The sequence below is a fragment of the Capra hircus genome, chromosome 1 (genome assembly GCF_001704415.2).
Source record: "Capra hircus breed San Clemente chromosome 1, ASM170441v1, whole genome shotgun sequence".
NCBI lineage: Eukaryota > Metazoa > Chordata > Mammalia > Artiodactyla > Bovidae > Capra > Capra hircus.
Window position 1 is genome coordinate 45,739,555 of NC_030808.1, and position 16,672 is coordinate 45,756,226.

General features: G+C 37.0%; 1 protein-coding gene across 1 annotated transcript; it reads left to right on the forward strand.

The window, feature by feature from the left end:
• On the forward strand, positions 1,197–16,303 carry PCNP (PEST proteolytic signal containing nuclear protein). The gene is made up of 5 exons (XM_013975550.2): positions 1,197–1,653; positions 6,596–6,810; positions 9,505–9,579; positions 13,128–13,183; positions 14,440–16,303. The coding sequence occupies exons 1-5, from the start codon at positions 1,527–1,529 to the stop codon at positions 14,564–14,566; spliced, it is 600 nt and encodes a 199-aa protein (XP_013831004.2). The 5' UTR covers positions 1,197–1,526; the 3' UTR covers positions 14,567–16,303.

The following is a 16,672-nucleotide window of genomic DNA, read 5'->3' on the forward strand; positions in this document are numbered from 1 at the left end:
GTATTCTTGTGTGGAGAATCCCACGAACAGAGGAGCCTGGTAGGCTATGGTCCACAGGGTCGCAAAGTCGGACACGACTGAAGCAACTTACCACACTATGTAAAATATTTTGCTGGGCACTTTTACGTATTGTCATAGATGGTGAACCAGAGGCTTCAAATCACCATATCAGCAAACCACCCTGTTTCTGTCATGGTGACAGAACACATCTTCATTCTTTTTGCTTTCCCTAGACTCGGACCCTGACAAGCCATCCACTGACAGATACAGAGCACATTTCACATGAAATGAGCCGTATAAAGTGCTGTAAAGAAAATAAATTATTTAAATGGTCTCTGTGGGCAAAGAAATTTTGAGCCATCTAGGAAGACCTTTAAATACATAAATATATTGAGGGAAGTACAAAGTGACCAAAGCAAGGCATTGTATTATCACACTTGATCCCCAAGACTACCCTCTGAGGATGTACAAATTATTCTCTCTGTTTTATAGAGAAGGAAACTCAGGCCTGTAGACAGTAAGAAATGCTGAAGGTTTACTCAGTCAGTAAAGGGATTCAAACCCATGTTCTGACTCCTTAAGACCAATTTCTGTAACACTGACAGCAAACCCAGTAACTACAGTTCTATAGGTAAGGAATAGCAAGAGGGCAGTATAAATATAGACAAAAAGGGAAGATGAAGCTGAAAAGTTAGGATGGGGCCCAATATGATGCTTGGATTTCATTCTGCAAACCCGGAGAATCAACTAAAGATTTCTAAGGCAGAAACTACTGCGATCTTTAGGTAATAAAGTTTCTTGACACAGAAATCCCTTGCAGAAAAAAATCAGTTTTACCACTTGCCTCCATAACCTTAGACAAATTTTTCTTCGGCCTCAACTCTCACAGCTAATTGTGTGCTGTGTGTGTGCTCAGTGGCTCATTTGTGTCGAACTCTGAGATCCCATGGACTGCAGGCCCTAGAGCTCCTCTGTCCATGGGCTTTTCCAGGCAAAAACACCGAACTGGGCTGCTACTTACTGCTTCAGGGAATCTTCCCGACCCAGGGATCAAACACGCGTCTCGCATTGGATTACTGTTCCAAGTAAACAGTAGTGGTGATTAAACGATATAGGGTATGACACAAGGGGGCGCTCGATAAACGTGGATTTCCCTTTTAAGTAGGAAAAAGAATTCGTTCGTTTTTTTTCAATAGGTACACATGATCCAGCAAAACCAGAATGAGAGATCCTGCTAGCTTCAGCTGCAACCACACCTCAGTTGGCAAAAACCTCACATAAGCTCACCGTTTCCAGGGTTACGCTCTCACCTCTCACTTTTCTCAATCCGCCCCTCGACCAAGAAAATCTAACCGACCCCTAGGAAAGCCCCCATAAACTGGCTACAGGCCCACCCAACCTACCCCGCCCTTCCCTCATAGGCGGCTCGCTGATGATATCATATCCACTTCCGTTTCTGAAAAGGCCTCTCTTCATTCTCTACGGTCGCTCTAGGCTGACGCTTCCACGGCTGGCTCTGAAGCTCAATGGTTGCTGGGCGGGGCCGTGACGTCTTTGGCGTGGCTGCAGGGGAGGCCGCGGCGGGGAAAATGGCGGACGGGAAGGCGGGAGAGGAGAAGCCTGAGAAGCCGCAGCGAGCTGGAGCCGCCGGAGGTGAACACAACCCCAGCGTCGCGGGCTATGTGGGATGCTCTGAGCCTTTCTTTGAGCTTCCCGGGGTGGGGGGAGTAGACTGGGGCGAGAATGGGCGCATCTGGCTCTCACCCTGCCAGGTGCTGGGCCCAGACGAGCCCCGGGCACGCCCGGTGCGGCCCACTGGGATCCGGGCCCACATCGCCTCCTTACCAGGGAAGAGCCGGTCACTGTTCGTCACCTCCTGGCCCCAGCAGAGACCCTGCTTCCGAAGAGAAGGGAGATGGGCACCAGAAAGGGGGACCGAACTCGGGGTGGGACTCGGAGTGGCGGTGCCCGAGCCGCTACCGCCACACCGGAGACGCACATCACACAAAACGCACACGCGCGCTCACTCAGTGCGAGTCACGGAGCAGTGACCGCAGGAACTGGCCGCGGGCCGAGTTTCCGACGGTGCCGGCCTCTCAGTTACACCTAGGAGTTAGTTTGCTGCTCCCTTTTCAGTGAGAAAGTGGACTGTCCGGGCCTTTTTCATTCCTTCATTTTTAAGCCTAATACTAATCCTGTAAGGGCTGGGTCGAGGCGATGGAAGCAAAGAGGAATACCTTTGCCTGTCTCCTGGTTTAATCTTTGGGGTCTAGGATTAGGGTTTGATTGCCTTTCTTTGAACTGTCTGCCTTTTATGTGCTAGGCTGTTGCCAGCCAGCTGCCTGCCAGATATTTAGTTGGCTAAATAGGCTAGTGTGACTCTTCCCTATTTGATACGATGTCAACTCAGGTTGCAGCTATCTTTATTCTGTCACCTCCAACCCTCTAAATTTGGGTCTTGTGCATTAAGGAAAAGAAACATCATGTAATCTCTCTAGCTTTCTCGTCCCTTTGTCCTAACAAGGCTAATTTAACACGTGCGAGCTGATACTGTCTTTAGAACGTTTTAAGTACCACACTGTCCTAATTCTTCAAGTCTTATCCCTGAAAGTATTTAATATGAGAAAATACATAAAATTAGTAGTATATGAAGGTGACTGTTAGGACCTCCTAACAAGTTTGATGTGAATTAACTTGGGAACGAAATTGAAAAAAAGTGTAATATTTGGTAACTTTGGACCCAGAATTTCCTTTTTTAAAAATACATAAGGTGCTATTACTTGAACCCAAACTCCTTTCACCGTTTCCACTCCCCTCCCTTCTTTTCTGTTGTTGTTTTACTGGTAAAACAGCTTATGGAACAACAGTTTAAACCATTTAGTACTACCTCTTTAGCGGTTTTTTGTGGCCAAAATTGGAAATTACCAAGTAAAATTACACTTAAAAGTTAGTTTGAGGAAAAACAAAGCTCTGTAGCCTAAAAAGCCTTATCTGACTTTTAGACTACCGTTTAAGAATGGTTTTTTGTCTTGAATGAGAGTAACTGTGTTTAATGTGAGCTAAAATGTAGTTTGAGGGAATTCCCTGGGGGCTTAGCGGTTAGGCTTCCCAGGGTTTCACTGCCTGGCCTGGGTTCAGTCTCTGCCCAGGGAACTGAGATTTCACACCACATGTGGCTGAAGTGGCCAAAACAAAACAGAAAAATGTACCATAAGTGTCAGCATAATTCCACTGTGTAATTTATCCACCACCCTTTCAGTTAGGGATAATTTACTCTGTAGTATGAATATTGGTGTTTCTGTGTTAGCATATTTTTGTGATGAGAGTGATACAAAATTACCTTTTTTACTAATTGCTATCAAAAGTTGTCTCCTTGTTAGTGACTTAGGCTGATATTCTTTAATAACGTCTACATAATGCCTTGAGTGTGCTTTCCTTTATAAGAAAATAGTAGTTACATGTTAACCATTTTTGAATGACATGTTTTTAATGAAGTTGTACCAAAAAATTTCAACTGATAAAATTTTATGGCAAGTAGGCACTATTTAACACTTAGCCAGTTTGTATTGGTGGGGCTTACCTGGGGATTTTTCTGATTTTTAACTCCTACTGAACAGTCCATTAAATTGGAAATATAAGTATTTTTTTAAGAAGTTAACATGAATTTATATTAATAAGAGAAGCTACTTACTTGAACTACCTGCTCTCACCTTTAAGGGGAGGGATACTGTTAAGGGTTAGGCTTTGGGTAGCTTTTCTCTTCTTCCCTTTGGCTAAATTTTTGTAGCTCCTTGAAACAAGTAGAAATTTTAGAGCTATTCATGTTGTAATCATACTCACCTCAAGCTATTTTATGTTTCTAATAACTACGTTAATGAAATTGGCATTTCTTCTGTCAAGAGGGTCTTGAATATATTTTCATTTAAACTGCATGCCAGTCCTATTAGAGACGTGGATGTACACTTTTTTTCAGACAAAGAAGCTACCAGAATGCAAATGGGTCATGAAGGGTATCCTTATGGACTTAAAACTTACTAGGTAATTTTTTCAAAATAAGGTACCTTTTTGACTCCCAAGGCCCACCTTTCCTCAACTATTCAATGAAAGACGAGAAAAAAAAAAATGCTAGTACTGTGTGTAGTTTGATTTCACATTAACTAATCTATACATTTTATTTGCTCAGAATACAAACTAGATAAAATCTCTTATTGAGATACTCCTTGATAATTAATCTAATAATTTAATAACTGTCCATGTTTGTTATAAAGTGATTTGTTTTTTTTTAAACTGCATATTTTTTCACTCTTTAAAATGTAAGTCACATTGCTAAGATTTTTCACATTACTAATCTGTGACCATTCAAAATTTTGTTTTCCACAGTGCCAGAATAGAAAACATCTCATTAAATAAATTGAAAACAGCAGTTCATGATTACAAGCCTCACCCACCCAAACAACTGCTAAAGTAGTACATGTATTTAAGGGAAAACACTTAATGGACTTAAAACACTTTATAATGGTCTTGATAGTTTGCCTCTTCAGATGACAGGAACACAGATGTGGATAAAATTTGGGTTGCTAGCAGTTGATTAGTTAATTGTAGTTTTCTCAACTCCTCTGTACATGTTACTGCTTTTTCTAGAGCAGTAATTATAGAAATCTTCCCCAGACATCATAGGAGTGGACAGATAGTATTACGTTCCATGTATTACCACAGACTAGTTCAGTTAGTTGTCACACTTAATGTTGTTCTTAATATTATAGTAATAACTATCCTTTTCACTTTTCCTCATATTTATGCTTTGACTTTTCTAGATTCTTTGCTCCTGAACTATTTTTTGGGTAAAAGGATTCCTAGAATATGATAGTCCTTGAGTCACAGTTCAAAGATCAGAGTTACACTAGAATCAAGACTAAATGTTCTTTGTGCTACTTGTTTTGATGTTTTTCAGAGTTTGTGACTGCACAAACTTGTGCCTTTAGTGGTGTATAGATTGCTTCTATATGTAAATTCAGTGGGTTTTTTTTTTTAATGTGTTTCAATACATAGAGCCAATAAGTTTTCAGTTTTAGCTGTGCCAGTCACAGAGAAGTAGTAGTTATGACTGTTTGGGTTTTACTGTAAATTCATACTTGATTAAAACTCTAAGGATACAGAATAAAATTTGGCATAAATGATTTTAGTGGTAGACTAAAAAATAATGTTTGTATAATACTGTCTTTTTAAGAAATTCTAAATTGAATTCTATATTTCAAATATTGAGTAGCAATGTTACATTCTTTGAGTGCTTTTGTAATTTTATATCTAAATAAGTGAATTCAGCCAGCCATTATAATGCTCTTTCCTTCCTAAGGAAATCCCCAAACCTAATACTGCTTAATTTCTCCCCTACATTGTTATTACAACTTTCACCCCTTGTCTAAAGGTAATAAAGAATTTTTTATTTTCCTGTAAACAAAATCAAATGTTCTGTTCAAAGTGCTAATTAATTTAGCTACCCCATCATTCCAAAATTACATCGATTGGGATCTATAACCTCTTGTCCTTTATTACTCGTCAGTCTGTTTGATTTCCCCTTTTCCACCCATTCTTGCTTTTTGTCATGTTTTCCAAACTGTTGTCAGGGTCATTCCTTAGAGAATCTTCTCTTTCTCCATAAATATTCATCTGGTGTACATTGTACAGGGTAAATTGGTAAACTTGGGAAAGAAAATATTTAATAATCAGCCAATTTTCTTCTGTCTTGCTTCCCAGTATGTTCTTAAATAGCCTTCATGTGTAACGTTCAAGATGTTAACTCATTTCATTTGTTAATATAAACAAGCAAAATTAGTGAAAGACATATTGCATTCCATGTCTACATGTGTGTGCCTTCTGTTAGAAATTATCGTTTTTAGCTCATCTTTTTTAATGATGAAAAAATAATGTGTGAACCTAAATATAATTGTTGATCACTCTTTAAGAATAGGCTAAACAGATGATAATCAAGCTTTGAGAGTAGAATTAAGTTACTAAAGAGGGGATGACCTTGATGTCTTCCTTGAAGTTCCTTTCTAAAGATTGTGTGAAATGTTCATGAAGAACACGTCACTCAAGAAAGTTACTGCAGTCTGTACTATGTAGTTTGGGACATAACGGGCTGGTCATAAAAAGGTACTTTGTATAACTAGTAGTATACTATTGAAGAATATTAGGTGTTTTATTAGTCAAATGTATTCTATGATGTGACTAATTGCCAACAAACCAGTTCATGTAGAAGAGTTTATAGTTCTTAATTTATGAAAAGCAAAATTCCACAGGTAATTAGATTATTATGCAACGTAGAGTATTTAGTTGAAGGGTCTTTTGTGAACTCTATTTTTATAATTTTAAATTGCTCTGTATTTTATGCTAGTTAATTCATGGGAGCCTCTTCTACTGCCACACAATCTCAGTTCCTGCTGTATACTCTAACAAACAGTGGAAGAGACTGTTGGGTCAGTAGGTGACAACTGCAGAGGTATCTTCCTTATAACGATGCTTTTTGAGGTTGCTGCTCCCATCAATCTGCTCAGTAAAAATAGCTCATCTTGGTAAGTTGTTTCGACTTCACCAGGACCTGAAGAAGAAGCAGAAAAACCTGTGAAAACTAAGACTGTTTCTTCCAGTAATGGAGGGGAAAATTCCAGTCGCAGCGCTGAGAAGCGATCAGCTGAAGATGAAACTGCAGACCTCCCAACAAAGCCTACAAAGATCTCCAAGTTTGGATTTGCCATAGGTAGTCAGACGACAAAGAAAGCCTCAGCCATATCCATCAAACTTGGCTCAAGTGTGAGTTATTTTATATATTATATTTATAATGGGTCTTAAGGATGTGTTTTGGAAACCTGCTTTTATTGGATTATGATAAGTATAAGATGATACGTTGGTGGATGAACTTACAACATGTAAGTATTTAAGAAATTATTAGTCTGGATGAATTATAACTCCAGCTGTTTTTTAAAAAGGTTTGGAATATGAGAAGGAACAAATATTGTAGGGAATATATGACTAGCTTATACTTTCCTAACTTGTGCAAAACCTCTGAAAAATGTTTATCTTTTAATTCCAGTGATGTTAAAAAATAGTATCTCTAGAAATCATTTGTGTCGTAAAAGATAAATGTGAGTAAGGTACTGCTTAATAAGAGCTTCCTGATTAACTTACTTTGGAGCTACAAATGGATGTTGAGTATTAAAACCTATGATAATAGTCCTTTGTGGATCAACTTTTGATTTCTTGTTTTTAGATGTAAACCTTAAATTAGTGCTTATTAACTGTTGAGTGTCTGAAAATAACTGAAATATTAGATTGAAGCATTAGACATTGGACTATTTCTGATCTACAGAAGTGATAGTTTCCGTGATTCAACTAAATAGGTCTCCTCTTTAAGAAAAAGGAAGTTACTTTAATAGCATATTGCTGTTGACTTTAGAATATGGTTATACATTCTTGTGTAAGGAGTATAATCCTAAAATTGCTTTGGTTTATTCATGTCCTGTGAAAATTAACGCTCAGTTGCCCAGTACATACAGCTTGATATCTTCATTAGATGTTCAAAGATTTTTAAATGGATCAGGAGAAAAAATATGGATCAGATTCCTACTGGAGTGTGTGTGTTTGAGCTACATGTCTAGTTTTCATAAAGCTACTATTCCTTAGAACCCCCACTCCTGCCATATGCTGTTTTGCCTTTTCTTCCTTTTTGTAAAAAATTTAGTCTGAACAAAAGGCATTCAGCTTATAACTTCATTATTTCAAGATTCTTCTTTCTACTTGAGCTGATTCTTTTGGTTTAATCTGTTTTTTTATAACATTGCATATACCCACCTGCATAAATATTTACTTTTTTTGATTGTCGTTAAAGATGTGGTTCTCATGTACACTTCTTATCTAGGTGTTCCCCTTGGTAATAGATTTTACTGTGGTTGAACATACCACATAAGTCAGATACCCATATCCCTACTTTTTCTAAGTCATTGAAATGATTTAGTAATTGCTGATCATTTTAGTTAGGAAGGTTATGCTTAAAAAGGCCTATTCACTAAAACTTAAACCTTTAGAAAACAAACTTTTTTTTTTTTTTTTTTTTCATAAAATAAACCAAAGTGTAAACATAATCTTGGTGAAGTGAGATGTAGGATGTGAAAATAGTTGAAACTGTTGCTTTTGATTATATGATGTGAAAAGATAGTCAAACCACCGGAGAATACTTGAGTCTTATGTTGTATGTAAAACAGTCAAATACATGACATGTTTTAAGAGTAAAGGGTGTTTTCTGGAGTCACTGTGCATAATTTCCAAATGAACATTTTCATTTCTTCAAAAGTACACACTTTTTAAAGATGTTTGTGTTATATAAGAGGGATGGTTAATTTTGTTTCAGCAGCTCAGAGATGATTTTATAGGGGAGGTGATGCTAGAGCTGACTTTAAATACAGGAAAGAGGCAAAAGGACTCAGATAAAAAAGACTTTAATGCAGGGAATTCCCTGGCAGTCCAGTGATTAAGATTCAGTGCTTTCACTGCTGTGGCCTTGGGTTCCTTAGTTGCAGAAGAGACCACAGAATGCTCAAGGTGTCTTATGCAAAGGCAATTTAAATGTGAAGCTACATGATGCATTCAGGAAATTGTTCATTGTTACGAAGTGTTTGGTAGTTAAATGGAGGGTTAGAAAGCCCTCCAAATAAGACCATAGGACCAAATCATAAAGGACATAAAGGTCCATAAGAAAATTTGGTTTTAGTCTTTAGGTTCTAGAGGAGTCGTGGAACTATTGTAGACCCTTTAAACAGATTTGCATTTTAGAAGCAGTACTCTGGTACTAGTATAGAAAATTAGAGGGATAAAAACAACAGAAGCCAGGAAAATGGTAAATCTAACATAGTTCAGGCAAGAAATGCTAAGGGGCCTTCGGTGTTCGTAACGTGGTAACCAGTAAGCTGAGAAGGCAGGGGGAGATTTAAGTCTGTTTAATAGAAATCTAGTTAACAGGACCTCAAAATAGAATGTGCAAGTTGAAGTAAAGGTTTTCTGGCTTGGATACTTCGTGAGCACTTCAGTACCCCTCGGATCTCTGAGTGCCACTATCCAGTGGCAGCCAGCTGTTAGAGAAAGATGAATCTTGGTGTCTTTCTCAGGGTAATCTGTGCTTAACTTTCATGTTACTATGGGCAAGTATTGATATTCATTTTCTCTTAACCCGTGCTAAGTACCTTTATGTAAATAATATTAAATTATAGATCCTAACTAGAAAATCTTGGACAGGAGGAAAACAAATGGCCATATGATTAATAAAGTAAAATCTACTGTTGATAACCCACATTTTCAAGAAAGAAGATGGATTTCTCCAAAGTTTGTTCTTAGTTCCTTACTATATGTTTCTATGAAAATGTAACGTTGCATCTTTGAAGATGTTATTCCTGTCGTTAAATAAGCCTGTGTAAACATTATGTGATGATACTCTTTCTAATGTTTCTTCTTCAGAAGCCTAAAGAACCGGTTCCAACTCTTGCTCCAAAAACCCTTTCAGTAGCAGCAGCTTTTAATGAAGATGAAGATGTAAGTTGATAGCTAGTTTTCTTTGTTTTACTTTAACCTGTTCTTTAGGACAACATTAGTGGCAAATTGTCAAGTTATATTAATGGTACTAGTGAACTTTTTTTTTTTTGGCAACTCTTAACAGTTTGGGTTTGTGTGTGTTTTTTCTTTTTTTTTTCTAATGACATCTGCACAATCTGGATATTTCTAGTAATTTGGTTGGGGGATTATTTAAAATAGACTTTGAGGAGCAAGGAACTTAAATCAACAAATGCTTACTATGAGTAATAATACATATGTGTGCTATGAGTACCTGAGTAATAGCTCCCAAGAACAATTTGGATAAGAATTAACCTTCAGAGGAGCACAAAACGTGGGGCTGGAGTGATTGGCAAGAGTATTTAAGAGAAGAAATCTGCTGCTGCTGTTGCTGCTAAGTTGCTTCAGTCATGTCTGACTCTCTGCAATCCCATAGACAGCAGCCCACCAGGCTCCTCTGTCCCAAACATTAGGCAGGGTTTTGACAAACCAAGGAATACTGTTGTAAATTAAGATCAGCTTTCAAATCATAAGTGGTAATGCTGAGCAGTTGTGTTTGACACCTGGAGATTTTGTAGAAATTTTAGGCAAGGATGAATATGGAATGATCGAGACTCAATAGGTAAATACAGTGGTTATCACTGTATTCTCCCTTGGACATTTACTCACTCTATACATTTGATTGCTTTCTGTATGCTAGGTACAGTGAGATTACAAAGATCAATCAGACATGTTCCTCTAGGAATTCAGCCTAGCAGTACAGGGACTTACACATAAAACGGCCCAAGATAAAATCAGAAGTACCTGAAAAGATGAAATGATACAAGAGATCTAGTTGAGGAAGAGAGGCCAGGTAACTCGATGCATGCAGTGTTGGGGAAAGACCACTGGACTGGCAGTTGGAAGACCTAGGTTCTTTTCCTGTCCTGTCCAGTTATTAACCAATAGAGAGCCTGCAACTAAATCAGTTTACCTTTTGGAGCCTTAGTTTTCCAACTTGTAAAGTGACGGCTAAATATAGATCACAGGGTTTTAAACCATTTCTTAGAGTTCCGGGGCTCTGTGGGAATGTCTCAGGAGCTACTGTGGTATTGCATACTTGGTTGCTCAGTTGTGTCCAACTCTTTGTGGAGTCCAGTCCCCGTGGACTGCAGCCGACTCAGGCTGCTCTGCCCTGCTCCAGGCAGGAATATTGGAGTGGGTTGGCATGCCCTCCTCCAGGGGATCTTCCCAGCCCAGGAATCAAATTTAGATCTCCCACACTGCAGGCAGATTCTTTACCCTCTGGGCAACTAGGGAAGCCCAGGAATACTGGAGTGGGTAGCCAACCCTTCTTCAGGGGATCGTCCCGACCCAGGAATCAAACTGGCTAACAAGCATGACTCTAGTCTCCTGCTGCTATTTCATTTATGTCTGCTCTCTTATCTATTTGGTATTTGGAAATCCAAGTAGTATTTTGTTGAGGAAAAAACTTTTTATGTCCCCTTCCCCCAAAAAAAATTTTTGAAAAGCATCGACTTAAATGTAATATTTTCTGTCATGTCTAACCAGAATTCTTAAGAGATTATGTAGCATTTTGACCTCTACAGATTATGTCAGGGAAGGACAGTATAGGAAGAAGAGAATAGCATGTGCAGAAGTAGAAAGGCTGAAAATTGTAAGCACCTACATAATGCTTATGTTGAATATCTAACAAATTGAGTCTTTGCACATATCTTTATTTTACCTTCCATATATCCCTGTGAGTTGTGTGTTACGGTTATTCTTATTTTTCAAATGGAGAAATTAAGCTATGAGTGCATGAGTATGTGCTGATGCACGCAAGTGTCATCTAGAACTTAGAACTAGAACTTGGCTTTCTGGTTTCTTGTCCTGTATTGTCTTCCCTGTTTTTAAAGAAATTTTAGACAGGTTCAGACAGCACTCTTTCTGCCATAAGACGGTAATGATCCCTGGCAGTCCAGTAGTTAAGTCTCCGCACTTCTACTGCAGGAGGTGTGGATTTGATCTCTGGTCAGGGAATTAAGATCCTGCGTGCCTTACAGTGCTGCCAAAAACAAGGAAATAAAGTCTTTATTTGATTCTTATTTTTCTGAGGAACATAGTTAGCCTTGGATATATATCTCAGCCTGAAATACAGTGGACAGAGAATATGTTCATTTGTTTAATTTTGAAATTTAAAAATACTTTTTCCGTTCTCTTTAGTTTCTTTTAATTTGTAGAATGTTCCCCAGTTTGGATTTGTCTGATGTTCCCTTATTATTAGCTTCACGTTCCCCTTGGCCGGTGTACCACAGAAATGATGCCAGGTTGCCGTGCATATTATATCAGGAGCACATGTGTCAGTGTGTCCTGTTACTGGCAGTGCTACCTTTGATCATTGGGTTAAGTGGTGACTGCCAGATCGCTCTTCTGTCAAATTACTGTTTTACCTTTTATAATTAAAATTTATCTTGGGATATGTTTTAAGAATACATGAAAATACCTAACTACTTAAGCATTCATTCATGAATGTTAACATTCGTTGATGATTGTTACCAGAATTAGTTCTATTATGTTTGCCAGATGGTGTTTTTTTTTTTCATTCTTTCCTCCTGTCTATGTTTATTAATTGTCTCACTTAAGGAAGAGCTTTTCTTTATTTATACAAGCGTAGCCTATTCAATAGGCTATAATGCTCAAATTGTCCCAGATTTGACCAGTAGAAACCTCTTTAAGGTGGATCTTGAGATGACTGCTTAAAAAATATTTATCTCAGCAGTCACATTTACACATAAAAACGTCTAAAAGACACTTGTCACATTCTTTTCCACCAGCTGTAACTGGAAAAGCAGTAAGGAATGAGCTTTCAAGATGTCTTTACAGGAAAGAAGACATTTTTGAGAAGGGGCGATACAGTGAAGTGGTTTAGAGCATTTTTTTAGTGTCCAGCTGTTTTGTGACTTTGGACATGTTAACCATGCATACTTCAGCTACAACATTTGAATGATGACACTCATCCCGTGTGGTAGGATTGTTAAGAGTTTTCAGAGATAGTGCATATTAAAGCATTTAACACAACATGTAGATTCTAGTAAACAACTACTTTTAGTTCTAAAGTATCAGGTTTTTTACCAGAATTCTTTCTTTTTGCAGATTCAGCACTTGAAGTATAGGTCTCTTTAATGTAGTTAAAATTAGATACTTTTTTAACCAAAATTTACAGTTGGATATAAAATTTAGCATTATTAGTATCAAGTGATTTTAATATAGTTGACCCTTGGCCAGCACAGGTTTGAACTGCACAGGCCTATTTATACGCAGATTTTTTTTCCATAAACATGTGCTACATACAGTACTACACTATCCCAAGTTGATTGAATCCTTGGATGTGGAACCATGGATATGGAGGGCTCACTGTAAAGTTATACACAGGTTTTTGACTGGAGGAGGTTTGGGTCGGGGGGTGGTACCCCTAACCGCCCCCTGCATTGTTCAAGAGTCTGCTGTATCTATATGCAGTCATTTCTTTGTGTCTCTTTTTTTTCCAGAGTGAACCAGAGGAAATGCCTCCAGAAGCAAAGATGAGGATGAAGAATATTGGAAGGTATAATTTTTGTATAATATTGTAGAAAATTATAGTGAATTTAAAGCAAGAATAAATTGCACATAGTCTGTTAGTGTTCAAGCTTTTCTTGCATATTTGGGCAAAACAGTTTCGTTTTCTAATATAGCAGTATATCTCTCCTGATAAGAGAAAATTCGTCTTTTAAGAAAAAATAGCTACAATATAATGCTATTTCTTTTCAGATACATGTAATCTATATTTCTTCAAGTAAACAGAAGTTTCCGATTTAAAATTTTTTTCAAGTATAAAGAAATGGCTTTCACTCATCTCACCTACAGTAGCATTCCCACCACTTAATCTTGATTATATGTGCTCCTTTTTCCTTGGTAATATAGATGCTAAATATAAAAATAAGATAAAAACCATCTTTAAATTTTCCTGTTTGTTATTATGGAGATAACATTAATTTCATATTAACATGATACTCAGTTTGTCTTTGTGCATAAATGGATAACTCAGAGGTCAGTAAGGAAGCTGCGCTTCAAAACAGCCTCTACCACGTCCCCGTTTCTAGCAAATGTGTATTCTCCCAAGAACTAAGTGCTAAGTCTTTTAGCATCAGTCTTAAGACTTTGCCTTTGGTTCCAATGGGAACAGTGCCAGTGGCTGTCTACCGGCCTCCCTTTCATACAAGACTCTAAAGTAAAAAATACATCTGACATTATAACCAAAATATAAACCAAATCTATACCTGCATATATCTTAACATTTAACATCAAAGCATGTTCATAAAATGGCAACCATATCTTCATTTTTTTTTGTTTCATTTTTTGTAAATACTGGTGGCAGGTCACCAAATTGATTTAATGACCCTGTTAACGGGTTACATGGAGAAGGAAATGGCAGTCCACTCCAGTATTCTTACCTGGAGAATCCCATGGACAGAGGAGCCTGGCGGGCTATAGTCTATGGGGTTGCAAGAGTCAGACACTTCTTAGGGACTAAACCACAGTGGGTTACAAGCAACTATAGTGGTTGCCACCTTTAGCTGTTTATCAAAATTACCTTAAATGTTTGTTAAATCTACAAATTTACCTGGCTCCTCCTCAGGCCCACTGAATCTGAAATTTTAGGACTGGGTCTGTGGAAAGGGTATTTTTAAAAAGATGTGTAGCAGCTTCTGATGTTTGGCCTCCATTTATAATGGGTGCTAAACAGACATTTTGAAAGAGTTAAAAACATGGCCTAAAAGTCATTATATAACATTTTAAATAAATTTCTTTCTTTTAACACAGGGATACACCAACATCAGCAGGACCAAATTCCTTCAATAAAGGAAAGCATGGGTTTTCTGATAACCAGAAGCTATGGGAGCGAAATATAAAATCTCATCTTGGAAATGTCCATGACCAAGACAATTAAATGATGTGTTTTGAGATTGGGGTGTGGGGTGGGTGTAAAGTTAAAAGGAACAGTTTCCTTTTTTAAGGAATGGTATAAGACTATCTTTGGAGCCGCCTTTTTTTTCTTTTTCTTTTTTTAAATATTGAGTGATACACTAATAAATGAGAATTTGAAATTAGAGGTAATTTATGTTTTATATACAGATTTCGAGACATTTACTAATTTTGTAGTTTCATGTGATTAGTTTCCAAAGGTTACAGATACTAAAAAATTCAGAAATGGTACCTTTCTAAGAATTGCATATTTTTTTAGACACAACTATTAGCACATTAGGAGGGAAGCAAAAAGTTGTCTATTTAAACTGTAGGCAGTTACTCTCTAACTTAACTCCCTTATTAACCTAAACTTGTCTGGCTCCCAGGAACAGCCTTATAGAGAAGGGAGTATTGTATTGGGAGGAAAATGTTACTGGACTATTGACTGAGAAAGTAAATTAGATAAAATACAGCTTTTTTTTTTTCCTAATGGGCATTTGTTTAGTTTCACATCATCATTAACTAGTTATTGCATTGCTATCAGTGGATACAGATGCTTAAAGCTCTTTAGAAAGAACATTTTTAAATTTTATGTAAACTGTTAAGTATTTAAAATAGCCCACTTCATTTTAAGGGTCTTGTCTACCTTCATTAGTCTTCAAAAAACAACCATTTGCTACCAAAGTAAATCAGTATTTTGAATGTGCTTCTCTTGATTTTTGTTATTAGCTAGTTCCTGTAAGCATTTCCACCAGATCTTGAGGCAAATCATAAGGAAGCTGTTTCTTTTAAAATAACAAACCACCACCAAAAATTTTAATGTACATAATAGTTAAATGTTTGGCTGTTCTTATTTTTTAAAGGGTATAAACACCAAAAAAAAAAGGGGGGGAGCAACATTGTATGAAGATGGAAGATAAGAAAGATGCACTTTCTGTAACTTTATCAAAGCATTTATGTTACTAACTTGTGAAATCCAATTTGATTTGAACTTATTAACAGGAATTCTTATTTAGCACAAAAATATGGTTTACTTTAACTGTATACTTGCTAACCAGTGGCCTCTCAAAAGCACATTTTAGATACTGAAAATGAAGAAAATGCATCTTTAAACATATTTTACGGAATCTTCGACCACATATACTTTGTTAATCTATGTGTTGTAGGATTGTGTTTATTTTGTATTTTTGTATTGTATATGAATTCTTTTTTAATGTGACAGTTAAACACATCTTTTAAAGCATAGACACACATAGAAGAAACATATGGTATAATGATTTCCTTGAAAACTACAAAGTTAGATTTGGAGGCAGCTTCAGACTGTTTGATTGGTGGTAACTACTTGCTGAGCTCTTTTAATAAGTAATAACTCCAGAGAAGCAGCCTGTATATATTCCTAATACTTTGTTCACTTGCATTTGAGATTAGAATAAGCCCCAAGTAAAACAATGGAAATGTATATAGAACTATTAGTTCTTACATGATTTAATTATATCAAGATACATGAATTTAACTTGCTTTAATGTAGGCAAACTTTCCATTTTTGTTCATTTTAATGTTTATGTTGAAATAACATCCCTCTCCTACATTTCATTTTCTTGACTCAAATATCAACCTACAGTCAAGATGGGAGAGAGAAACAACTAAGATGATTGTCTTTACTAAAGTACCAATAAATTTGTCAAACTCTATTAGTGTTCTTATTTTCTGTTCCAGTTAATTGTTGCTGGGTTTGTTTTAAGCAAAGAGACATATTATTACTGTTGCCCAGATTGTTGGCTGAAGTAATGGGAGATTTAAAATTGTTTTTTGGAATCTACATAACTGAGCACATAGTTTGAGAGCATTATGATATCTCTGGTTTGAAAAGACTTAATCCAAATTCTCCCCTCTCTCTACTGCCACAATGTCATCTAGTGTGTGCTGTAGTAAGTCCTAGCCAAAGCATATCTTCAAAAAATCTTAAGTGTTAGAAGGTATTATGTTACTAGTGGCTGCCATTGATTATCTCTGAATATTTTCTTAATGTTTATAATGCTCCTGTCCAATAGCTCAAGTCTTAGTAAATGAAAAGATTGAACTACATTTT

Coding starts and splice junctions, on each gene's coding strand:
- PCNP (XM_013975550.2), top strand. CDS start 1,527: ATGGTTGCTGGGCGGGGCCGTGACGTCTTTGGCGTGGCTGCAGGGGAG. Junction 9,580..13,127: donor CTTTTAATGAAGATGAAGAT/GTAAGTTGATAG, acceptor TTTTTTTTCCAG/AGTGAACCAGAGGAAATGCC. Junction 13,184..14,439: donor AGGATGAAGAATATTGGAAG/GTATAATTTTTG, acceptor CTTTTAACACAG/GGATACACCAACATCAGCAG.